The sequence below is a fragment of the Peromyscus maniculatus genome, chromosome 3, assembly GCF_049852395.1.
Source record: "Peromyscus maniculatus bairdii isolate BWxNUB_F1_BW_parent chromosome 3, HU_Pman_BW_mat_3.1, whole genome shotgun sequence".
NCBI classification, from domain to species: Eukaryota; Metazoa; Chordata; class Mammalia; order Rodentia; family Cricetidae; genus Peromyscus; species Peromyscus maniculatus.
Window position 1 is genome coordinate 67,225,888 of NC_134854.1, and position 26,422 is coordinate 67,252,309.

Genomic DNA, 26,422 nt, shown 5'->3' on the forward strand with positions numbered 1-26,422 from the left:
CATTGTCACAACTTTAGATACTAATCTTGACTAGTCTATTTATATGTCAAACACTGAAATATGTACGACTAGTAAACTTTAAATTAGAGTACTAATTTATTAAAATTTTAACTGAGCCAGGCATGGTATCACATGCCTTTAATCTCAGCACTTGAGAGACAAAAGCAGGCAGTTCTATAAGAGTTCAAGACCAACCTAACCTACATAATGAGCTCGAGGTCAGCCAGGGCTAAATATACAAAGTGAAACCTAGTCTCAAAATACAAGCAAACATATAAGTTAGTTTGATCTTATTTAAGAGAAAGAGGTCTAAACTGGCATGAGACCCAAATGTCTCTAAAAAGAAGTACTACTGAAAATGAGACATTTATTCAAAATACCATTGAGGCCGTATCAATGAAGACATTACACTCTTCGTTTATTATTTTCAAATCAGTGATTAAAATTAATTAATGTATGCTCTGATACCAAAATGAAACCTCACTTTTTATTCCTATAGTAGAGAAAGACTACATGTTAGGAAAAAAGGAAAACATCAAATAATAGATCTGCTATTACTAAACATGTGAAGCAACACTTCATAGACAACCTACCCACTGTCATTCTAGTTGAGGAAAAAAACTGATTGGGCTATTGTCTTGTAATCCAACTAAATTAGACAATCTGAACAGACAGCTTACCAGCAGTGAGGAGACCACTTGTGTCAAGGCTCTCTGGTGGATTACTTTTCTGGGGCTCTTCAGTGTACACTTGAACTGCCACAAATAACATATTATGGAATCTTTAAGCAAGGAGTCAACATTTCTCTCTCTACAGTAACTGAGTAAGAGTTTTACTTTAAAATGCCAATTTCCAAAATGAGCACAAAACATGCTGCTATTATACTAGTCAGTGATATACAAAGATCCAATTAGGAACCTGTTTATGTACTACAAATCTGCTATAACTCCAGTTACATCTGTATGAAGCATAACTTTTAATGGGACTTGTTAAAAAATGTGTACATTCCAAGACTTTTCTGTATTTGTTCAAAGTAATAATTTAACATAAAGCTTCATCTATAGTTGAGCAGTGGTGGTGTACACCTTTAATCTCAGTACTTGGGATACAGAGGGAGTCGGATCTCTGTGAGTTCAGGGCAGCCTGGTCTGCAGAGTGAGTTCCAGGTCAGGCTCCAAATCTACACAGAGAAACCCTGTCTTGAGGGGCGGGGGTGGGGGGGGACCTGCAACAAAAAACCTTTATCTACAATAAAAACTTTCAGAAAAACTTATAACTTAATTTTACTAATTAAACATGTTCAGTTAAGCTATTATCAATACTGCAAAAACTTAGTTGAAACATCATTAAAATATCCTCAATAGCACAAGTGAAGTAACTTCACATAATAAATTTTTCATTCTCTCTGCAAGAAACACCTAATAATCTACAATACGTTTAGTGCACAATTATAAAAAAACAATGGATTGCTTTTTAATGAAAATCACTTGGTCCCTAAACAAAGCATATATTTATTAGTAAGACTAGATTAATAAACTATAAATTTGGTTATGCCCAAGATGATTTTTCTAAAAGGCTCCTATCTACCACTGAGCCACATTTCCAGGCCTTAAAAGTCCCTGTCACCAGCCTGTGTTGGGGCACTTGGGAGGGAAAGGCAGATCTCTTAAAGTTGAGGCCAGCCTGATCTACAGAGCACGAACCAGGACAGCCAAGGCTACACAGAGAAACCTGGGATGGGGTGGTGGCGAGGGTGAGGGCACACTGGGAAGAAAGAAAAGGAAAAAGGAAAAAGGGAAAAGGAAAAAAAAAAAAGGCTTCTCTCTAAACAGTTTCTAAGTATGCCATACCTTAGCTCATTTTCATTCACGTTTTAGAGGATATTTACATATTACCTATTTCTTCAAAAATAGAAAGATACTTACCGTCAGGAACAATTCCAGGTGTGGGCTGGTGATCATTGACATCTTTATTAACTGTTGGTTCCAGAAATACCACTTCATCTTCAATTTCCATTCCACTGGAATAATCTTAACAGAAAATAATAAATTCTTTACCTCAGGGTAAGTTTTTTCTTTTTATTATCCCAGCCAAGAACTATGTCCTTATTTTAATAAGGATAAACCATCAACAGCAATGTCACAGTTTTCCTTCAGATTTTACTTTGTTTAAATTTGAAAACACAAACACACACACACACACACACACACACACACACACACACACACACACAAACACACACACACACACACACACACACACACACACACACACACTTACCTGTAGGTAGTTCAGGCATCTCTAATTCATTTTCTGGATGTAAGGAATCTATCTCAGCTCCTAGGTGTTTACAATACATGCAGATATATTCTTCTTTGAACTGAGAATCCAATTCATGATCAGTTGGTTTGTCACATTCTAAGTGAAACCATCTGTAGTAATAAATATATTTAAATTAAAATCTCTAATTTAAAGCAAATTACTATCCAAATAAAGGGAAGTCAATTTATAAAAAAGAGAATGGTTATGATAAGGTTAAAAATGAGAAAAGATGGCTATATGGGTTGGAAACTGCCAAAGGTTTTCAAAAAGATGACGACACTTAAGGACAACATTACATTTACATATTTTTCATTCCTTATTTTTAAACTACCTTCTCTTGAATTTTCTCTCAATGCTCATTTTTGATCTTGCCTGTTCTTATATTTTACCTGTTTGGTTCATTAAGTTTTTCAGATTCATAAAAAACATAATTTGCTGGGTCTTGTGAAACGCACATTTAATCCCAGCACTCAGGAGGCAGAAGCAGGCAGATCTCTATGAGTTCGAGGCCAGCCTGGTCTACACAGTAAGCTCTAGGCCAGGCAGGACTATATAGTGAATCTCCATCTCGAAAAAACAAAAGTGGAGAATCAAGATCATGACGGGGAAACCTACAGAGACAACTGAACCAAGCTCATAGGGACTCATGAACTTTAGACTGATAGCTGTGGAACCCGCATGAGATGGGACTCCTCTGCATAATGGAGACAGTTGTGTAGCTGGGTCTGTTTAAGGAGCTCCTGGCAGTGTGATTAGGATCTATCCTTGGTACATAAACTGGCTTTCTGGAGATCATTACCTATGGGAGGACACCTGAAGCAGGGGGGTAGGGGCTGGGTCCTAGCTCAACTGATTGTACCAGAGTTTGCTATCCTCCCATGGGAGAATTTACCCTTTTGGAAAAGGGGATGAGGAGTGGGGTCCAGGGGACCAGAAGGAGGGATGAGAGGGGGATCTGTGGTTGGTATGTAAAATGAATAAAAAAAGATTTTAATGGAAAAAAAAAAACCTAAAAACAACTCATTTATAACAGTACTCAGTAGAAAAGGAGCTGAAAGAGTGCAAATGATACCAACAACCGACAAAACAGCTAGATAGAGCAGCTATTTCTTCTTACCTTTTACACATATTACAGTGGAGCATGTCTTTCGGCAATTCTGGATTGAAGCCCTTTCCACAAAAAGTACATAAATTATCCTGTTGTTGATAACAAGTGTCACATATCAGACAGTTGTGATGCCACTGAGCACTAGATCGTGTACCACACGCTACACATATTCTGCAATTCTAGAATGAGAAATATAGAAACAAAAAGTTTATTATATACCAAGTGATGGTGACACATGCCTTTAATCTCAACACTCAGGAGGCAGAGGCAGGAAGATCTTTATGAGTTCCAGGCTGGTGTACAGAATGAGTTCCAGGACAGCCAGGGATACACAGAAAAACCCTGTCTCAAAAAAAACAAACACCACCACCACCACCAACAACAACAAAAAAGTTATTGTACATTTGTACTTGCAGTTCTGATGTAAATCTTTTGGAAATGAGCAAAATATTTGTAGATTATTCATTACTTTTCACATCAGTTCATTTTTGAAAAAGCAATTTGTCTCAAATGGTGGCTGATCTCATAAAACTGCACTAAAACCGAGAGAAATTTTTAATAGAGATTGAAGATAATAAAAAAAAAAAAAGCAAATATGGAAGAAAGAAACCAAGAACATAGCATCATGCCCAAGTCTCCTCCACATGGGTGGGCTTTTTGTCTGCTTGATGCCATACAGATCTCCTGTACACCCTCACAACTCGGTTACCTTATTTGCCTACTGCCTCTGGTTTTTATAATCTTTCTGCCTCTCTTGTCAGGCTTGGCAGAAGAAGGTGTGATAAACATAAAGCTTATTTGGAGAAAGATAGCTTGGACTATGAAGAAAAAACTAGGCCACAGCAATGGAACTTTTCACTCAAAGAACATAGCACACTTCTGCATACTAGACCTGGAATACAAGTTGGAGAGAGAATCGACTTGATTCAGATGACCAAGGTAATAAATACACCTAAAACTGAGAAACTGAAAGCCAAGTACAGTGGCTCCATTTGTAGCTGACTACACTCCAGTGGAAGGCCATACATTCAAGAATTTATGAACAGCAAGCTAGTCTCTATTGGCTTAAAAAAAAAAAAAGAGAGGACACAAGTTGCGTGTAGAGAAGTGGAGTGGATCTGGGAAGAGTTGAGGAAATGGAGTAAATATGATTGAAATACATTTTATGACATTCTCAAAGGATTTTTTTTTAACAAGAGGTGGAGAGAAGAAGCAGGGAATAATTTCTATGAAACAGAGCTCCTGATCCCACCCTTGCACAAAGCAAAATGATGATGCTATATTATTCCATTTACTCCTTGGTAGCTTAGGAACTAAAACAGTCAGGACTACACAGTGATACTGTTTCAGTAAGTAAAACTTTTACATGACCAAAAGAAAAAGTCAAAAGACAAATTGACAAATTAAGAAAAACATGTACATCAAACAACATGTGATAATAGCCTGTATATCTCTATTAAGAATTCTTTAAAGGACCAAGATGTTTACTAACAGACCAAATACAGAGGCAAAAACTGACACTTAAAATTAAATAATAAAATAAACAATCATCCTCATTCACCAGTGAAATGAAGAATGAAAGTATCATCTTTCAACCATGGAAGACAAACATTCAATATTAGAAAAAGATCTTACTGGAACAAAAGCAGCAACAGTAGCAGCTCTCTCAATGTTTGGCACTGCAAAATGCACAAGTCAAAACTAAACACACATACAATCCAGAGGCAGTAATTTTACTTATGAGAATTTATGTGACAATTTCTCTCAACAAAATACTAACACATACACATGCACAAAGTTACAAACTTCTAGAGCATTTGTAATGTGAAACCCTGGAAACTACTTGAATGACACAATATTCAATAACCACCTGAAAAACACAAGACATAGGTCAAATAAACTATAGCATAGAAACACAGAATAATATGGAAATACTTTTTCAAAAATCACTATGAATTTATATAATTTCTATGTTAAAAAGTACTTCTATGAACCAATATGGAGAATTTCCAATTTACTTTACATAAAAAGTAATATGCAAAAGATTATATATAATGTGCTTTTGGTTTAAGAAACAGAAAATGAGAAAACACAAATGAAGGATAAACCTGGAAAACAATGAAGTTAGCTATTTACAAGAGATTAAGAGAACCAGGATACAAGTTCTAAGAAAAAAGTAGTGACAATTCTCTCATTAGACATTTGATAAAAATTTTGACTACTGGAAAGTATGTTAAAATCCTATATATTATTTTTTTAATCTGAAAGAAAAGGGGAATAAAACCCAAACCCATTTTTACTGAGTGAATGAATGAAAGTATCTATGATCTTCAATTCAGAATTCTTACCATGAAAGAAAATGTTTGCAAAAGCAGACAAAAAGTTAAGAGGATGAATCAGAGACATTCAAGTTCAGTGTTCCCCATTACATTACATGTTATATATGAGTATAAGCATACGCATGATCATGTGCACGTTCTTGTTCTCTCTCCCTCTCCCTCCTAACTTCATCTGCTCAAAGGTTTAAAAAGCAGCACTGTCAAGAAGAATACCTAGCAGGCAATGCCTGAGTTAGGCTGCTTATTGAAGTTAAACAATATTGAAGTTAAAGAGTCTGGGGCAGGAGAGATGTTAAGACAAGTTTAGAACATCTTAAAAAATATGTGATGAAGTATTCAAACACGAGGGACTGACCCAGAGTTATAGCAGACACTTTGAACACAAAAATAACTAAATAAAATATCTGTCATCAAAAATAGGAATTCAAGATCCTCCTGCCTCTGCCTCCTTCAGCAAATCCTACCGGTGCGCGCCACCACAACCGGCATGCCTTTAATCCCAGCACTCGGGAGGCAGAGCCAGGCGGATCTCTGTGAGTTCGAGGCCAGCCTGGGCTACCAAGTGAGCTCCAGGAAAGGCGCAAAGCTACACAGAGAAACCCTGTCTCGAAAAACCAAAAAAAAAAAAAAAAAAAAAATAGGAATTCATGAACTACTCTCTGTAATAACTTTTTAAGTTGCTTTCATGTTTACTCTGTGTGTGTGTGTGTGTGTGTGTGTGTGTGTGTGTGTGTGTGTGTGTGTGTTCACTAGGATGCATGTACGGAGTTCGAAGACAACATGTAGGATTCATATCAGTCCTGATAGACTAAACTCATCCGGCTTGGCAGTAAGCTCCTTCACCCTCTGAGGTATCTCACCAGCCTTCATAAATAAATATGTGAAAGAGATGGTCCTGGTGAGCAGAGTTGGTCAATGAATGCCACAGAGTGCTACAGCTTAAGCCGTAGCACTTAAGCCGTGTTCCCAACAGGTAAAATGCCATCAGACAATGGCTTCTAAAACCTAGAAATAAACTTTGAAGAGGAGCAAGATATTCAAAAGGTCTTAATGTGTTTCCTTATCTACTCCTGGGTTGTTAGATAGAGAGGGTGGAACAAAGAGTAGAGGAATCTGGCAGCATCCTAACCAGGTAATTCCTATGGAGACTGACGAGCATCTGTGGATCCTGTTGTGTATGACACCTTGAGGACCCTGTACTACTCCAGGAATCTAACCATGAGGAAATAACAAAGACAAAATAAGGATACTTCTATGCTGGGGTGGGGGGAGGTGGGGTGGAAAATAAGCAGGTTCTTTAAAAATGACCAGGTCAAAAGGTAAAGACTTCAGAAAAACCTTCAGATTAAAGGATAAAGAGAGAGAGAGAGAGAGAGAGAGAGAGAGAGAGAGAGAGAGAGAGAGAGAGAGAGAGAGAGAGAGAGAGAGAGAGACACCTAACAATTAAGTGGAATCTCTAACATTAAACTAGACCCGGAACCTACTTGGGAAGAAAGGATACTATATGAAACATTAAATCAAGCAGCAGAGGGAAAATAGATGAAATACCTATACTGACATAAGTTTCTGGAGAAACAGCGATACTGTGTTTGGGGAAGAATACTCATCTGGGGGACACCATGTTCAACAAGAATATTCTTATAGTCTTACATATTGAAATATCCAAAGCTAAAAAGGGCATTATGTAGGTAACTTAACTGTCAAAAAGTGGAGTGGGCAGGATGTAGCTCTGTTGCAGTAATCAATCAAATGGTAAAGTTATAGAATGATGGGAACAATCAGAGAGCACACATGACCCCCAAAATGCTAACAACAGCTGAACCAAGGTTAAATGGTCTGCATGTTGTCTCCAACTTTTCATTTAAAATAATTTTCAAGTAACTTTATAAAGAAATCTGTAATATACAAGCACAGAAATTCATATACAAAAATGGGGGAAGGAGCCAGATAGTGGCGCACGTCTTTAATTCCAGCACTAGGGAGGCAGAGGCAGGCAAATCTCTGAGTTTAAGGCTAGCCTGGTCTACAAAGTGAATTCTAGGACAGCCAGAGTTAAACAAAGAAATTCTGTCTCAAAAAATCAGGAGGGAGGGAGGAAAGAGGGAATTTGGGGGGGGGGGAAGATGGAAGGAAGGAAGGGAGGGAGGGAGGGAGGGAGGGAGGGAGGGAGGGAGGTATTTAAATAGTTAACTATTAAATCATTTAAAACGCACATTTGAAATGGCACAGAAGACTGCAGAATAAAAGGACATTAAAATATAAAATATTGGTGAAAAGGCTACTTACTCATGTTACTGGGTAAAGTAGGTAGGGGGAGGGGGAGCAACTGCACAGGACAGAGTAGTTTTACACTAATAAAACAGTGGTCCAGCATTTTGCTAAGTCAAAGCCAAACATATATGTTTAGTTAAAGGAGGAAAACACAAGGAGAAATTGATAAAAACAAACATGATTAATTTTTATTAATTTTTAAAATCTGCTAGTCAAAAAATAAAGTAAACTGGTTTTATCTATCCAGAAAGTTAATAACCACAAACACCATTTTAAAAGTGACTATTACAAGTGTGGTAGCATTTGCTTAAAAACCTACACCATCCCAGACCTGTAATCCGTGCACTCCGGAGGCTGTGGTAACCTACAGATTTATCACTAGCACAGTCTACACACCAAGTTCCAAGCCAGCCAGAACTATAAGATGAGGGCCTCTCCCCAAAACAAAGCAAAAAACCCTACATCAGTTAAATTCTGAGTGCAATTTAGGTGTAAACACCTAAATTTCAGTACATTCGGTCAGGTTTACACACCAAGTTACCAATAGGCTTGAAGGCAACCAAAGTTATAATCAAAGGTAAATTTATAGCCTTAAATATCACTTCCTTCAGAAAGAAAAGAAAAAGAATTATGAATTTACCTTTGTATTTGAGAAAGCTACAGCAAGTAGAGGCATGTAGCAAAGACCAAAGTATAAACACGTCACGTCATGCAGTGTGGTTTTCTCCTTAGGCAGAAAAGGAACTGGAGCTAAAGCAGCTGGGTCTTCAGCCCACAGGCTCCACCTTCAAGGTAGCAACACCTGAGCAGAGTTACTTAAAGCATCTTGTTCTCCAGGTGATGAATCCTTCTGCTCACATTTCACCTCTCACATCTCACCATTCCAGCTACTGCCTAATATGGTTCACTGGGTCCTGCTCTAGAATGTTAGATAGAATGCAGCCTCCGATGCCAGGTGTCAATCACTTCAACTGTTCCCCTCTGTGCTTCAGCCACTGCTACACCAGGCCTGAGGCCTGAGCACCTTCCTTATCAGCACCCTCAGCCTTCTTGCTTAAAAAGTATAAAAAGCACGAGAAAGTAGTTCCAAAGAGGGTAACGGGCCAAAGGAGGGCTGCTAAAGCAGTTCAGTGCCTCCCTTCCACAGAGAACCACTCCCTCTCTAGCTCTGGTGGAAAACCTTACTGTTCTGTGGGACACCTCAAGATGGGTTCCACCACACTCACTAGCCCAGCAACCCCACACCTCCAATTCTACATGCCGCGTTCACAGACTCACTCCATGCTTCCAAACACACAATACACTGAACAATAAAGCCAGGAAGAGATAAACCAGAAGCCCTTTCTTCAGTGAGCCAATGGGACAAGAACAGGGGGCTGAAGGAAAAGAGCTTTGTGTTTGTTTACTAACAAAACAACTATGAACTGGAACTTTTTCATAGAAATATCCTGTGAATAGAAATATGAATAGAATAGAAATGTGAATAGAACCATAGAAATATGGTTCACCTGTGATCCCTGCACTAAAAGCTAAGGCAGCAGAAACACTAAACCAATCTGAGCTACAAAAGAAAGACCCTGGAAAAAGAAAAGTGGAGGAAGGGAGGGGAAAAAATAAAGGGGAATATGATAATCAAAATTGAAAATAAAATGTAACAACTGATGTCAGGGACGCCACAAGGCCGACTATTGTCCCTGCATTTATTTACACTAATCCTAGGTACTGTAAAAGATGTTAAGAACAAAGGGAGTTGTTTTTTGTTTGTTTGTTTGTTTGTTTGTTTTTGGGTTTTTTTTGTTGTTTTTTTAATTGTGGCAAAAAGACCAGATGTCTGAACAGCACAAGAATGTACACCACTACAGACAATGTCATAATCCTCATAGCATACTCCTGTCTTGCACATAACTACTTATAGCAGGTAAACTACCAACAACAGCACATCAATAAACTTCAGTGCAGAACTGTGGAAATAATGGATTGATATGACATTTGTTACTGACTATCTCATGAGATTGAATCTGTAAACCAAGCTTTTACAGAGTTGTATAACATTACAAATTTTAGTCTAGAGGCACATTTTAAACTTGGTCTAGCTAGAGCCCTCCTTTTTCAGCTAGGGCTTGCTCTTGATGTGGTGCTGTGTCTAAGATGCTAATGAACACAAACTCTGGTGCTTGAAATGAGCTGGTGCAGCTCATACAAACAAGATTAAATGGCCCCTTAATAGAGCTCACTCTATCTGCAAGAAACCTCCAAAAGGCCTCCAGTCTGTTTCAGAGAAAAAGAGATCAAATGCAATCAAAAATGTTCAGTGCATATCACCTTGATTTGTTTCCGGTAACAGAAGAAGATTGTAATTGAAAGAATGAAGCATTAACATTGAATGGGTACCCTGGCCTGCTACCCATAATCTATAGGAAAGGAATACCCACTGTTTCCATTATCGGCCTCCCAGGGTAGAATAACATGTTGTGCTTGGGAAATCACGAGAGCCTGAAACTGTGTTCTGACATGGCAGCTACTATACACATGTGGCTATTCAATACTTGAAATGTGGATGGCACATATTTCAATTTAATGTATGCTGTGGGTTTTTTAAAACAGAAATCAGATGTGAAGAAGTGGAAAGAAAGTAAAGCTCTCAATTTTACAGTGATTGTCTTTGTGTTGAATGAAATATAGTTTTGAATTATGTAAATGATTCATATTATGTTTCTGTTAGACAGCACTGGTCTAAAATATAAATCAAAATGGTCATAGAAATAAAAATCATCTAGTATTCAAAGTCTACCTGCTGGCCTTCTGCAATGTGATTAAACTAAAGTAATAAGCAAAAGGCTTGTATTATCAATACTATTTTTATACAAAAACTTTGTGTCAAAATAGTTCAAGTCAAAGAATAGGATTTAAGTATACAATCCCCCATTAAACCCAGTCTCTGCAAGTTAGCTTCAAAGGAAAGCCATTTGTTAAATTATATTAATATTTTTACTCAATTGTATTTACTTTATGAATTCTATTTAGTTTTATTTTTAAATTAAGATTACAAGGGCTGGAGAGATGGCTCAGTGGTTAAGAGCACTGGCTGCTCTTCCGGAGGTCCTGAGTTCAATTCCCAGCAACCACAGGTTGGCTCACAACCATCTGTAATGGGGTCTGATGCCCTCTTCTGGCTTGCAAGCATACATGCAGATAGAGAACTCATAAATAAAAATACATAAATAAGTAACATAAAAAAATTAAGATTACAATAACTACAATAACTGGGTGGTGGTAGCACATGCCGTTAATCTCAGCACACAGGAGGCAGAGGAAGGCAGAGTTTGAGGTCAGCCTGGTCTACAGAGCAAGCTACACAGAGAAATTCTAGCAAGCTACACAGAGAAAATACACAAAAAAATTGCAATAACTGAAGTAAACGTGGGGTTGCATATGGATCTGTACTACATAATTTGAAGACAGGAGATGAAAACTCCTGTCTACAATTAAGTGGGGATAATTTACCTATCCACTAAATCTTCACCAAATATAAAACCAGAATTTATTATTAGCTAGTATAGATATCAAAGGAAAAATATGGAGAACTGTAATGACTGCCTTGATTGTCTACATAACTTTAATATCTGTAGTAATTTGTTTGTTAATATATTCCAAGAAAAAATCAGTTTTACTGAATGAGCTGAGAATTTAAAGTAAACTTAAATAATTCCTATTTTCTATTTTTACTGAAAAAAATTAAAACTTTGTACTATTGAATATGTAAGTCTTATTGCTTACTTACTTGGTACTACAAAAGGGAGTAGTACCAACAGAGATCCCTCTGCCTCTGCTTCCTGAGTGCTGGGACTAAAGTCCACAACGCCTGGCTTAATATGACCTATATTATACAGGATCTCACTCTGTAGCCACAACTATCCATCCTCCTGCCTCACTCTCTTGAATATGAGTCTCACAGCTCTATGATTTGGGCTCTCTGAACCTCTGTGTCTTCTACTGTCTGTGGAGAGACTGGTAACACATGGGAGATTCATGCAGGAGCCTGAGGACTTGCCTGTCAGCAGCAAGAGCAACTGAAGGAAGCAGACACAGATCAACCCAGAGGAGGAAGTGGCCACAGAGGATGCTAAGCTGTGGTACAATGACAGCTGGAGACCAGAACTCTGCAACTGCCATTGCAAGACCCAGAAAACCCAGCCTACTGATGTAAGGAAAAAATGATGAATGAAGCCAGCCAGAATGGTTCACATCTCCAATCACAGCCCTGGGGAAACAAAAGACTAAAAGGTATGGGAGTTTGAGGCCAGCCTAGGCTAGCCAGACATTGTCTCAAAAACCCAAACACACACACACACACACACACACACACACACACACACACACACACACACACACACACAAAGGAGCAGTACCTAAGTAGGTAGAGTTGTCAGTCAACTGACTAAGTTTATAGAGAATATTAGAAAAGCCTTAGTAAATTCCTAAGAAAGATTCAAGTGACATTCATTGAACAAACATCTCCAGGTCATTAACATACTAAAACAGACAAATCAATAACCATATACACAGGTCATGGAATTTTGTTTCTTAGGAAAACAGACAAGGAGGGCACATCCTATCCTGCCACCTTCAACACAAAGCATATGGCTCTCTCAAAGAAGACTAGCAAGAAAAAGAAGGGCCATTCTTTCATCAACAATGTTGTTACCCAAGAATATACCATCAACATTCACAAGCCGATCCACAGAGTGGGTCTCAAGAAGTTATGCCATTTAGACACTTAAAAAAAAATGGAATGTGTTTGAAGGAGATGGAAACTCCAGATGTGAGTGTTGAAAACAGGTTCAATAAAGCTGTCTGAGCAAAAGGAATAAGAAACATCCCATACTGTATTCATGAACATTTGTCCAAAAAATTTAATAAGATGAGAATTCAAAGAACAAGCTCTATACTTCTGTAACTTATGTCCAAAAAAACAAGCTCTATACTTTGATAACCTATGTCCCTGTTACTATATTCAAACAAACATTTAATGTGGGTGAAAGCTTCTCAGTGTCAAATAGTCATAAAACTGAAAATTGGGGGTGTGTGTGTGTGCTATGCAAACAGATATTCAAAAGTAACCTATCAGATGAAAAAGTTTAAATATATAAGCAATTAAAACAATACCAAAAATATTCAGAAATCTCGCCGGGCGTTGGTGGCGCACGCCTTTAATCCCAGCACTCGGGAGGCAGAGCCAGGCGGATCTCTGTGAGTTCGAGGCCAGCCTGGGCTACCAAGTGAGCTCCAGGAAAGGCGCAAAGCTACACAGAGAAACCCTGTCTCGAAAAACCAAAAAAAAAAAAAAAAAAAAAAAAAAAAAAAAAAAAAAAAATATTCAGAAATCTCATTTAAACCTACAAACTAAGAGAATCTGTTGTAATAGCCATGACTGTACTTTCAGCACTGAACAGGAAGCAAGAGGCTGATGACTTCCAGGACAACTTGTGCTTACCAAGACTATCTCAGAGACAGAGAGAGGCACTCAGAAAGCATCTAAAACATAAATAACCACTTATTTTAAACTACCTACCAGGGGGTAGTAAGAACCTCAAAATTGCATGATTCTAAGAAGTTAACACAAGTGTACAGGCAAACACAAACTAACAGGTGTATATACAAATACTACAGCTGTAGAAATCTAAGGTAGGTAGTAATCAATCTAAATACAATATATTTTTTATCTCCGGGTTATAAGTTAATAAATTTTAAAATACGCTTTTTAATTTCCTCATATGGAGAATTCTCTTACTTCAGAAGATAAATAGGAATACTGATAAGCAATATAAAAGTTCTTTTCATAAAGCATCATACAAAAAATTAGTTGATAGATTCATACCATATTTTTAAAACTGCCCCAATTTATAAACAACCCAAATGTTTGCCAATATGTGATTCAGCAAAAACAAAAAAGGGAGAAAAAAAGGAGTACGTAAGTATGTGTCTAGCTATCTAAAAACAATGACATTGAGTCAAAAAGGCCTCCACCTCCCAAAGAATATCAATTATTTAAAGCCATTTCTACAAAGTTCAGAGCATGAACAGTAGTAATCAACAATGAGAAAAGAGAGGCTACAGGGTGGTGGTGGTGGTGGTGGTGGTGGTGGTGGTGGTGGTGGTGGTGGTGGTGGTGGTGGTGGTGGTGGTGGTGGTGGTGGTGGTGGTGCAAGCCTTTAATCCTAGCATTTAATCCTCATGCAGAGGAAGGCAGATCTCTTAGTTTGAGGCCAGCCTGATCCACAAAGTGAATGCCAAGACAGCCAATGCTACTCAGAGAAACCCTGTCTCAAAAAAAGAAAAACAAAACAAAACAAAAAAAAGTTTCTATTTATATGTAAATTATAAATAGAAAATCAATATGCTGTTTTATAAAGGTGATGATAAGAAATGCATTTAAACAGGTATATGGTTTGTCTGCTCTCTATGCGATACATATAGAGGATATTTAAAACAAATTAAGAAACCACTTACTTTGCATTTCCAGCCATTGGTTGGTACTGATTTCATAACAGGTTGAAGACAAAAAGTATGATATCCTTTGTCACATGTATCACACACCAGCATCTTGCTATCTTCTCCCGATTGCCTTAAAAATAAGATAGCATTATCTTTAAACGTACGCTGTCACATAAGTATATATGAAAACAATCAGCCCTAAAAACTGCACAGATCATAAAAACTTCAGCATCGCTTCTGTTTTTGTAGAGAATATGAGAATGACAACCCCCTTCATGAATCCACAAAAGGTCATCCTACTAAAGCTTTCTACTATGGTTAATTTGCCTTAGTTGTTTAGATTCCTACAAAGGAGGAGATGTTAAAGCAACAACCTGCAGGGCGGTGGTGGTGGTGGTGGTGGTGGTGGTGGTGGTGGTGGTGGTGGTGGTGGTGGTGGTGGTGGTGGTGGTGGTGGTGCACGCCCTTAATCCCAGCACTCGGGAGGCAAAAACTCTGTGAGTTCAAGGCCAGCATGGGCTACAGAGTGAGATCCAGGACAAGCACTAAAACAATAAGGGGAAACAAAAAAAGAAAAGAAAAAAGAAAAAAAAAAAAAAAAAACAAGCTTTAATCTAATACTCATCCTTTAAGGTGAGCTATAACTGCTAACTATGCTGTGTTGAAAGGAACAAATCATGACAGAATGATCTGGAAAGACACTGGCACGTAACTAAAGAGGAAGACTGAGTCTGATGTCAATGTGTATGTACAGTGTGATTTTCTAACTATGTGACCATCAAACCAAGTTTTAGGTATAAAATGGGAGTGAAAATCATCAAAGATTACTGTAAGGTCTAAATAAGAGTACTGGTTCAAAAATCTTAGAATGTCCATTAAACAGTAAATGCTAAACATTTAAAGAAAACAGAGCTTTAAAACAAAATCAAAATAAAAAAATTTAAAAAAAAAAGCATCAGGGAGGTCATGAAGATCTGTCCTGCCAAGAACCTCCGATCACCTGGACTTCTTCAGTCCCTTCCAATCCCAAGTCTCTAAATAAAATGGTTTGATATGTACAACCACACATCAGCCCTGCCATCAATAATAATAAAAACAAAACAGGGCTGGCAAGATGCACTTGCTTACAAAGACTGATCCGAGTCCAATCTCTGGAGCCCACACACACGTAAGAAGACAAAACCACCACAGAGATGTCCTCTAATACGGGGGAGGGGCCACATGCTGCCCACTAATAGTAAATAAAATTCAGAAAATCAATTAATAAAAAGGAAAAATAATCATAATGAAAACCTTTCTCCAAACACTCTTTTACACCAAAAGTGGGCCCCTGCTCTGCAGAATAATCTGTCTTGATGCTTAGCAACTCATTACTGATTCTCAGATACTAATAATTTAAGACCCATGGGGAAAAAATGAGACTTTAAAAAGAGTTGAAAGAAGAATTATGAATCAAACCTGAGGATAAGTAAAGCAAGAAGATGTGCCATCAAAGCCTCTGGTTGTTAGTTTAACAAACTCTACGAAGTTCTATCGTTGATATCTTCAACTACATGTACAGACTTGAGGTCATGTATCTCATATCCCTTCTCAAGAAACTAAGTACACGTCCAAATTATCAAATAAATGTTAACTAATGTTGTTCCTAAATTTTAGCAAAAATATAAAAGCAAATGGTTTGATTAATTTCACAATTCCAAGATACTGATTCTGGCTGTTCTTGTGAAATAACTAGTAAATCATACTTACCCTGGCTACCCTGGACCTTACTTTCTCCTGGTTACAAAATGGTCTGTTTGCAACAGATTTTGCATCACTGAAGATGCAGGTAACATTCTCAAAATGCCATACTAGCTATACACATGGGTTGGGAGGGAGAATTACAAAAGAGATTGGAGAAATGACCAAAGGCTGGAATACAATATATTAAATAAATAATAACTCCAAATGCTTAATTTCCACACCATGCTTTTTTTAAAAACTACTCTAACTAGATGTAATTGTCTTTCAAATGAACATCAAAATTTTATCAAAACAGTTGGCAGCAGCAATTGTCCATCCTAAAACAGAAATTCAAACATAACACTGATTTGAAGGTTCAACGCTTGTAACTTATTTCTGCAGTTACAGCTTCATTGTCCTATTTAATCTCTTCCCAATTCCTCTCAATATAAGTTTTGTTTTTCTAATCTTTATTTTTAAAATAGTATCATTTATTAACAAATGGTAAGCATGTTGAGCTTCTTTTAGATATATTTCAAAATAACACAGGTATGTCTAGTAGTGTAGGACATGGTGAAATTATTGTGACTATAGCTTGTAATATAAATAACTTTCATCATATTTCATAAACGTTTAATATTTAACAAGGTCTCACTACAACTCAATACAAACCCTTGAGTTGAAATTAGAAACTTACTTGCAGTTCTGGCACACTTTGCAATCAGGACACTGCCAACCCGCACGTTTTAATGGAGTAACAGCTATATCCAGGCACATCCCATGGTAGTGCTGACCACAAGTAGTACAAAAGAACTGATCTAAGAGATCACCTGGGCTGTCACACACTGCACAGTTTGCATCTTCCTTTGCTAAAATTAACAGCAAAACAAAATTGTTGTGTTATAATTAAATATTTTTCTAACAATTTAAAATCACTTGAAAGGAATTTACATGGCAATCTCCCAGACATTTGAAGTTATCCATATATACCATGTTAGAATAGTAAGTTTACCATATGAAATTAAATCATGTAATTTTGCAAGTATTTATGCTTATATCTACTTGAGACCATAAGCAGTTCTTAGTTAAATTTATACTTTTAATACCAATGGCAATGCTGGTCATTTAGTTGACATTCAGTATATGTATTAGAAAAAACCAAGGGGATGAGTGTTGATGTATCCAACAGTCTTATTAAATAAGAAACACAGAAACAATGTAAAAGAGAAAGCCGAGAAGTCAGAGCTCAGAGCTAAAATCTCACCCTTCCGCCTGCGGTGTCCCAGCTTCCCGAAAGAGAGCTACTTCCTGTCTGTTATAATATTGTTGTTCTGCCTTCTCATTGGTTGTAAACCCAAACACGTGACTGCCTCGTCACTGTCTGAATGTACAGCCCCCTAGGTCTTAAAAGCATATGTCTCCAATGCTGGCTGTATCCCTGAACACACAGAGATCTATGGGATTAAAGGCGTGTGCCACCACCGCCACACTCTTGCTATGGCTCTAATAGCTCTGACCCCCGGGCAACTTTATTTATTAACATACAATCAAAATCACATTTCAGTACAATTAGATTACCACCACAGATGAGGGGGTTGGGCAATCAACAGAGACACTTATAGTATTAAAATAAATATTTTATTCATATTAAATACTTGGAACTTAAAATCAAATAATACAAAATTAGGATGCTAATAGTAATTAGATTAATGTGTTTTTAATTAAAAACAGACTATTCCAATCAACCTAGAGGTTTTATTAATATTAGAAAATATCTTATCATTACTGAAGGAAGGTATGAATACAATTCATACGCCAATTACACACTCAACTATATTAATTTCTAGTTACAAAAATTAATATACTTATAGACACCACCCACTCCTAAAATAGATTAAAAGAGTGCTAACAGTTCATTTACTATTTTAAAAAAAAAAAAGTGAGAATAAATTATGCTTTTCCCAATATACAATAAAACCTACCCTCCTCATGCTTTTTACTGCACGAGGAGAATGTAGAAAGAGAAACAAGGTATTTAAAAAGCACACCAAAGCTAATAATGTGAATATGCCTCTATAGCAAATTTAACAGAACAGTATTTTCTCTTTGTTCAATCCAACCTAATCCGCTCTGGTTAAAAGCACTTTCTATTTCTTTGTGGTCAAGCATCTTAAAACTGAGTAGCAATCTATCCCCCTTTACTTCTGGGAGAAGTCAAAGACTTGTCCTGCCAAAAGCTATATAGTAGTAGGGTTTGTAAGCCATAGCAGTGTCTGTAGTACAGTTTTTTTTTTTTATTTTGTGAGCACTATTCCTAGCTTGAAAGAAATATAAAAACAAGTCCTACGAATTGGAAAGCAGGCTGCACACCTAACATTAAGTCAAGCTACACAATCACCTCATACCTGAAACTTCTTTAACAAGGCTACCAATAACCACATGAAATACAACAGTTACTTTTTAGACTGTGCCTTATTGACATTAAGCAAAATTTACAATTAATCACTCTCTTGTTTATAGTTCCTTTCTGTGGCAACTCCTCAATTTCTCCATCAGTTCCCTATAGCATAACCACTTTGAATACTGGAGGACCCTAGAATCCATCTTGATTTTTCCTTATGAACTCAACATTTCCCCCTGTGGTTGTATAAACTCCGTTGATGTTCATAAAATGCTGATACTCAAGCAGGGCAGTGAGTGGTGAATGCCTTTGATACCAGCACTTGGGGAGGTGGGAGGCAGATGCAGGCATATCTCTGTGAGTTCGAGGCCAGCCTGGTCCACAGAGCGAGTTCCAGGACAGCCAGGACTACAGAGAAACCCTTTCTCGAAAAACCAAAATAAGTGATATTCAAAAATCTGCATTATCAACTCTAGACTTCTTTCAAAAACCTCAACCCTTTATTATCAAGCCTTACACAGCTCAATAGCCAGATGTTCTAAAAATACTAAAACACCTCCTTTTTCTTCAAAGAATAGATAAAACCAGGAATTTAACATCATTTTGCCATTAACATCTCCCTGTCCTAGAACACTTCACCAAATCTCAATTCTATTAAACAAACAAACAAAACAAACAAACAAAAAAAAAGAGCAGTACGGGAAGGGTTTCAAGACAGTGTTTCTCTATGTACCCCCCTGGCTGTCCTGGAACTCCTTCAGTTGTCCAGGCTGGCCTTGAACTCAGAGACCCACTGCCTCTGCCTCTGGCTCCTAAGTGCTGGGATTAAATGCATGTGCCACCACTGCCCAGCTCCATTAAATTTTCCACACAGTTTTACTTCAGTTTAACCCATATATTTTCTAAATACTGCAATATCCTGTAAATAAAATCATCCCTACTTATGATTCTCTCTAAACCATCATCTGGATACACAAAGCACAATTTTAAAATCCTAAATGTAATCATTGTATTCTGCTTAAATTAAGAATTAGTCAACAGCCAGCAGGACGGCTTGGCCAGTAGGATGGATTAACGGGCAAAGGTGCTTACTGCTCAGATTGGATGACCTGAACTCAATTCCTGAAAGCCACATGGTGGAAGGAGAGAGCCAACCACAGCACAAGTTGTTCGCTAACCTTCACACACAAACACCTTGGGTACATGCCTGCCACACATACATGCATACAAAATAAATGATGTTAATTTTTTTAAAGAGCCAATCAATGGAGCCAGAAATGATGGCATACTCTTATAAACTCAGCCCTTGAGAGGCAGAAGCAGAAGGATCAGGATTTCAAGGTTGGCCTCAGCTGCACAGAGGGCAGAGTCGACTTGAACTACCTACCTAAGGCACGTTCTTATAAATAACAGAGTGCCACAATTTACATATAAACACACATAAATCTCAATACATCCTTTTTCTCCTAAAAGAAAAGTTGGAATTTAACTGAATATTCCTTTTCCCTATATGCTTGAAAGAAATTTCTGTTAAAATATTAACTACCACGCAATAGCACAAAGCCTTGAAGGACAGAAAGTATGTTCTTTTCTATTTTGTACCCCCAATAACCCAGGATAAATCGCTTATTTAAATGTATTTTAAGTTTTTTAAATCATTTTCAAAAAGCTATTTAATTTCTGGATATTTAAAATAAATTATTAAGCCGGGTATGGTGATGCATGCCTTTAATCCCAGCATTCAGGAAGGCAGAGACAGGTAGGTCTCTGTGAGTTTGAGTCCAAACTGGTCGACAAAGTGAGATCCAGGACAGCCAGGACTGTTACAGAGAAAAACCTTGTCTCAAAAAAACAAAAATAAAATGATTAATTTAAAAATAAAATGTAGCAATAACTTCATTTAATAGAGGATATATTATTTTTCTTAATATTAAGGAAGAGTGCTATATGTATCCATAAAAACTAAGCACTTTTAAAAATTAATCTTCTATTTTTGCCACTCTATTTTTTTAGAAATTGGGAAGCAACTGACCATCAGTTTTAATTCATTTTACCTTGATATTAGTTTTCCAGAAACACTTTACAATGTTTCTATAAAACTGCCAAGCGTTTGCTACTCTACCACTTTAACTTGCCTCAGTAGCTACTGAGTGGCTGGTATAGTCCAAATTGAGATGTACACTAAGTATAAAATACATATGGAATGACAAACTCACTGTAGGAAAAGAAGTATTTAGAACTTTGTGTATTAATTACACGTTAAAATATTAATATTTTTAAATAAGATAATTAAATTAATACTAAATTTAATTGCAAGTATTTTTTCACTTCTTCAAATATGCTCCAAAATATACTAAAATTATATTGCTCACATTCATTTCAATCACTAACACAATTCTATATACTCAAATTCACTCTGTAACTACTCTAGATACTATTCTTGAAGAGACTGCTGTTTATTTTGTGCTATTTTCTCAGAAACCCCTTCATGACAATCTTGTCAAAGAAACACGTCAATGTGAAGTAAAAGATAAGAGCAGTAAAAAGCACGAGGAAAGGAAATGAGCAGTCAAAAGGCAGGCACATGTAGAAACACCAAGCAGTCCTTCTCAGGTCATGTGGAAGAATATGCTGCTGGCGATGCATCAGAAATACGTGTGCCGGGTTAGAGAGATGATTAAGTGGTTAAGAGCCCTGGCTGCGCTTTCAGAAGACCCAGGTTCAGTTCTAAGCACCCATATAGGTGGCTCACAACCATCTGTAACTCCAGTTCCAGAGGATCCACCACCATCTTCTGGTGTCCACACCAACTGCATGCACCTCATGTAACAGAGACATACATGCTTTTTATATTTTTATAGAAAGTACATGTATATATACATTCAGGCATTTCAGCAAGCTAAAGAGACATTAAAAATTAAAGCAATATTCAAACAATCAAATGAAACTCTTTGAGCAGTTGGAAAACCAAAAGGCAAAAACAAAAGACAATTCTTAAGAGGGCAAAGAATCAAATCCAGGTCAATTTGGCTCTGAAGATCACACTCTTGGTAATCAATACTTATACCTAAGCAAACTTTAGTGATCATCTATTAAAGTAAAGAATACCTGAAGATATATGCAAAAGAAAAGAAAAGAGAAGCAGAAGCATTGGACATGAAGTAGGTAACAAAATTTTCACAGGAGGACAATGACAGACAGGAAAGCCATCTCTGACGGCCAGTTCCTGAGCTGCAGTTGTGATCATTTCTGCTTTTGGTTAAGATCAAGTACCTTACCTATAGTTATGAAACAAGGGGAACAAGAGAGGACGAACATGCTGAGCTTTGCTCTGATGTAAATTGTTCCAACTGGAAGCTAAAGGGACCATAAGAAAGGCCAACAAGAGCTGCTTAAGAGATGGCTCAGTGGGTAAGGTCACTTATTGCCAGACCGGACAAAACAGACAGTCTAACCAGCACATAAAAAAAGCAATGGTAAAGAGAAACAAGTCAACAGGGGGAGGGGGAGCTTAAGTTTACTAATTCTGCCAACAAAGTGACAAATACCATTTGCCACTTTCTGAACTGGCAGGACACTGCTGTGTGATCTGCTTATCAACTGAACCTGTGAAGAAAAAGTAATGCCATCCAATATACTGAAAACAGTCAGAGAACTCAGAATTTAGATGGCTGTGCACAACTGCAGCTTGGGGTGGAGGTGGGGCTACGGACATGAGAGAAATACAGGCAGATGCCCACTGCTCAGCCTGGCTAGACAACCTGGGAATTCTTGATTCAGTGAGAAACTCCATCTCAAAAGATAAGATGAACAACAATAGTAGAAGACATCCACATTAACCTCTGGATTCTACTGCGCAAATGCACCTACACCACCACATACATGTAATGGACATGTAACAGGTGATCAGAAAGGTGAAGATTTACAGTGCATGGTTAAAAACCACAGGAAATAAAATTTACTTTATTGGGCACTTGGTTTTATAACACTAGCTTAAAGACAAGGAAAGAAAAGAGAAAAATAGCTTCGCAGGGTACATTTATACTGCTGGCCTGCTACTTTGAAGGAATTTTTCACTATTTCCACTATAGCATGTAGTGTCCACTCTTCATATGGAGTGAAATCCTAAAATAATACTATGAATCAGATTAAGTACTCACATTTTCTTCCTTGTATGAATTTCTGGAATGGTCAAATTTGTGGCTCAAATGTTAAAAAATTTGTATTTTAGGGGAATGTATCATCCTCATTCAACATTTCTTTCATACAGCTCCAATCTATATTCCCTTGTCAAATTTCCTTACTGAACTTTGGTTTCATCCCGTTGTTCATGTATTTTTATGAGTCTCTATAAGTCTACCTTGGAAGAAGTCACAGTACCAATGACCAATTCCAATATTCCTTTTAACTTTAAGCTGCCAGCATAACCTCTCATCATCAGAATGATAAATGACAAGTAATCTCATCAATTCTTATAGTTCATATTTTTTCAAGTTGACTGAAGACGAGTAACGGCTAACAGTGCACATGTAGAACATGATATCCAGAAGAAACAGTGACATAATTTCTTAAATTTCTAAAAAGAATTAACTAGATAAACAATCCTCAAAGCAACTGTTGTGTACGAAAGTTATTTTTCTTCCAGATTTAATAGGCATAATCTAAAACATTGTTAAAACTTTAAATCAGTTATTTGTCTAAATATATTTTCAAATTACAGTTTGCTTTAGCAATATATAGTAAATATAGTTAAGCCTGAAGTAGCTGTACTTATATTTCATAAACCTGAAAAAATCGCTTAAAAATTGCTAAACACACACACAGAGACAAGCATAGATTAAAAGATTAATACAGTGCTAAGAAGTAGATAGAAAGCTAACAGGTAAGTTAGAGGTGACAAAAAAAAAAAGAATGACTAAATCATCATCAAAAATTCAGAGACTGAAAATTAAATCTGCTAGGAAGAAGAAAATGTTCCTAAAATGAACATGCTCTTCAGCTGACAAATGACTCAACAGGTCAAGACATTTGCTGTGCAAACCTAGTGACAGAAGCTTAACCCCTGGAATCCATCTAAAGATGAAAGGGGAAAAATCCAACTCCACAAAGTAGTCCTTTGACTTACATGTGTCCTATGCATGCACACACATATACACACACAATATAAATTAAAACTATAATTGAAATGTGTGTGTGTGTGTGTGTATGTGTGTGTGTATGTGTGTGTGTATCAGTTGCATCCATGTAGCAAAAAAAACAGAAAGGAATTATAATGTTATGTATGCATTAAAACTCAAAATTTTTATTAGAATTATAAAAACACTAGTAGAAAAAGAATGCAAACAATACCACTGCAGAATAGAGATAAGTGGGATGGATTGTGAAGCCCCACTACAGAGATGTCTGTCCCCACTATAAGTCTACAGAAAAAAAAGATATCAGGAAGTGTTTAATGCTACTAGAGATGTTATCCTGACCAACATTGAAGAGAATCAGCTTGACCTTCTTCTGTAAAAGACACTGAATGTTATTTAACCATCCCATGAATTGCTCTTTAGAACATGTCAAAAATACTATATACTCAGTATGTCTTCTACAATGGTTTAAAACTTTTCAAGCATAAGAATTTAGAATATGAAAACCTGGAATTTCTGAAAAAGAAACTTTTTTTAGAATGAATACTAATAAAATTAGTGGTTACATATTTTCCCTCAAAAAAACTACAATAAATCGGGTATAGTGGCACATGCCTATAATCCCTCTGCATTCAAGAGGCAGAGGAGGGAGATCTCCTAGGAGTTCCAGGATAGCCAGAGCTACACAGTGAGACCAGGGATGGGACAAGGGGTTGGGGGTGGGAGAGGGTGGGAGCAGCATAGGTACCCAACAGCAAAGATTTTTTCAGACCATTAGGATTATATATCATCTTTTTAATATTAATTTATTGTTGAGAATTTTATATTATTATCTTTTAAGATGAGTAAAGTAACTCTCCAAATTCACATGTGATTTTAAGTAAATACCTAAGTGAATTTAAAACTGCATGAGTAGTACACTTACATCTTTCAGGAGCTTGGTCAATATGCTCTGGACAGAGAAGGAAGAAGTGACTGAAGTCCTGAAAGGTGCCCGCCCCTGCAGCACATGGGTAATGGTACATGTGGGTACATTTCTCTTCACAGCATTTGATAGTGGCTCCAAGGTGGTTGCAAAATGCACATCGCTGGAAAAAGAAAAAAGAGAGAAATTATTTGATAAAACTTTGAAGAAGGGTAAGAAGGAAGAAATAAAGAAATATTTATACCTTACTATTAAGACAACTGGAATCTATTAAAGAACCAGTTAAAAAAAAGGACCAGTTAGAAAAAAAAAGAACCAGTTAAAAATGCTAATCATCTCAGAAACCTAGTTCATTCATATTCTACCAATTGATAATAAAGTTAGTATTTCACTTTTCCGTGTCAAAACCATTAAGCTAAAGTGGCATTTGTTATTGTTGTTGTTACATTGGTAGAACAATTTTTAAAGCAGGTTTAGAAAAGAATGGATATACCTCAGTTGTTACAATGTTTGCCAGGATGCACAAAGCTCTGAGGTTGAAAGCAGCAAGGCTACAAGAGACCTTGTACATGTGTATGTATGAGGTAGAAGTTGGGGGAGATGGCTCAGTGGTTGAGAGTACTTGTTGCTCTTAAAATGAACCAAAGTGCAATTCTCAGTACCCACATTGTAGCCCCAGTTACAAAGCATCTAATAGACACATATGTGGTGCACATAAATGTATCCAGTCAAAACATTCGTAGGCAAAAATTAAAATAAAGAAGTCTTTTTAAATAGAGAAAAAACAGATTTATAGTAGAGGGTTACTATAATATCAGTTTTTGAAAGCCACAAAAATGAGATTATACCTTTTTAGAATTCTTTAAAAAAAAAAAATCAAAAGCTAAGCGTGGTGGCAGGCTTTTAATCCCAAAAATCAGGAGGGCAAAGGCAAGTGAATTTCAGTGAATACCAGACCAGCCTAAGCTACATCACAAGTTCCAGGACACCCTGTGTGTCTCTGTGTTTAATAAACTAGTAAGTCATAAAGTAATGAAAGACCCCTATATGATTAAAGCACAAATAAAAATTTCATAGCCAAGCATGATGGTGGATACCCATCTCTAAGCTAACAATCAGAGAGCTGAGGCAAGAATATGGAGAACTAAAAGACAGCTTGGACTACATAATGAGACTGTCTCAGAAACCTTGGTGGTATTGGGGAGGTAGTAGTGATAATGATGACAATAATAGGGGAAAAAACCTACAACTTAACTAGAGCATTTAGTTTCTAGTTCTATACAAAAACTGGGAATTACTTCCTTTCCCTTTCAATCTCTTACACGTAGTAAAAAATAAAGCAAAAGATGAATATGTAAGAAGTCACCCCAAATTATCTCATATTTTACTTATTCTATTTCCACTGTGAGAATTTTTTTAGCTCCTACTCCATAGATTGTAAAGCAGAGAGCTGTCTACCTGGCACCATACATCTACCTCAGCATTTATGTCTTTACACAATTTTTTTCCATGCTAGTCCAAGATCTTGGAGTGAAGGCACCAAACAACATTTTATATATAATATAAATAACATAAATATAATATATATAAAAGCAGAAACACACACACACACACACACACACACACACACACACACACACACACACACACACACACACATACAAAGCTTTGACACAGAAAGGCCTAGTAAACACAGGCTCATTC

General features: G+C 36.9%; 1 protein-coding gene, 1 long non-coding RNA gene and 1 pseudogene across 12 annotated transcripts in view; 1 reads left to right on the forward strand and 2 right to left on the reverse strand.

Annotated features, from left to right (window-relative positions):
* Nucleotides 1-26,422, reverse strand: part of Kmt2c (lysine methyltransferase 2C) — a 237,116-nt gene that overhangs the window by 100,134 nt on the left and 110,560 nt on the right. For all 10 annotated transcript variants that reach the window (XM_076565985.1, XM_042273251.2, XM_076565989.1 and 7 more), the window contains 7 exons: nt 24,719-24,881; nt 16,955-17,126; nt 14,551-14,665; nt 3,440-3,609; nt 2,281-2,432; nt 1,926-2,030; nt 681-755 (listed from right to left, as the gene is read on the reverse strand). In XM_076565985.1, the coding sequence (XP_076422100.1) occupies nt 681-755; nt 1,926-2,030; nt 2,281-2,432; nt 3,440-3,609; nt 14,551-14,665; nt 16,955-17,126; nt 24,719-24,881 (952 nt within the window). The remainder of the gene's footprint in view (nt 1-680; nt 756-1,925; nt 2,031-2,280; nt 2,433-3,439; nt 3,610-14,550; nt 14,666-16,954; nt 17,127-24,718; nt 24,882-26,422) is intronic.
* Nucleotides 5,143-7,870, reverse strand: LOC143272124 (uncharacterized). The gene is made up of 2 exons (XR_013049556.1): nt 6,423-7,870; nt 5,143-6,201 (listed from the first exon to the last, which is right to left on the reverse strand). It is a non-coding gene; the product is annotated as an uncharacterized LOC143272124 (long non-coding RNA).
* LOC121828182 (large ribosomal subunit protein eL31 pseudogene) lies at nt 9,854-13,182 on the forward strand (annotated as a pseudogene). Its single transcript, XR_013049547.1, has one exon. The product of XR_013049547.1 is annotated as a large ribosomal subunit protein eL31 pseudogene (transcript).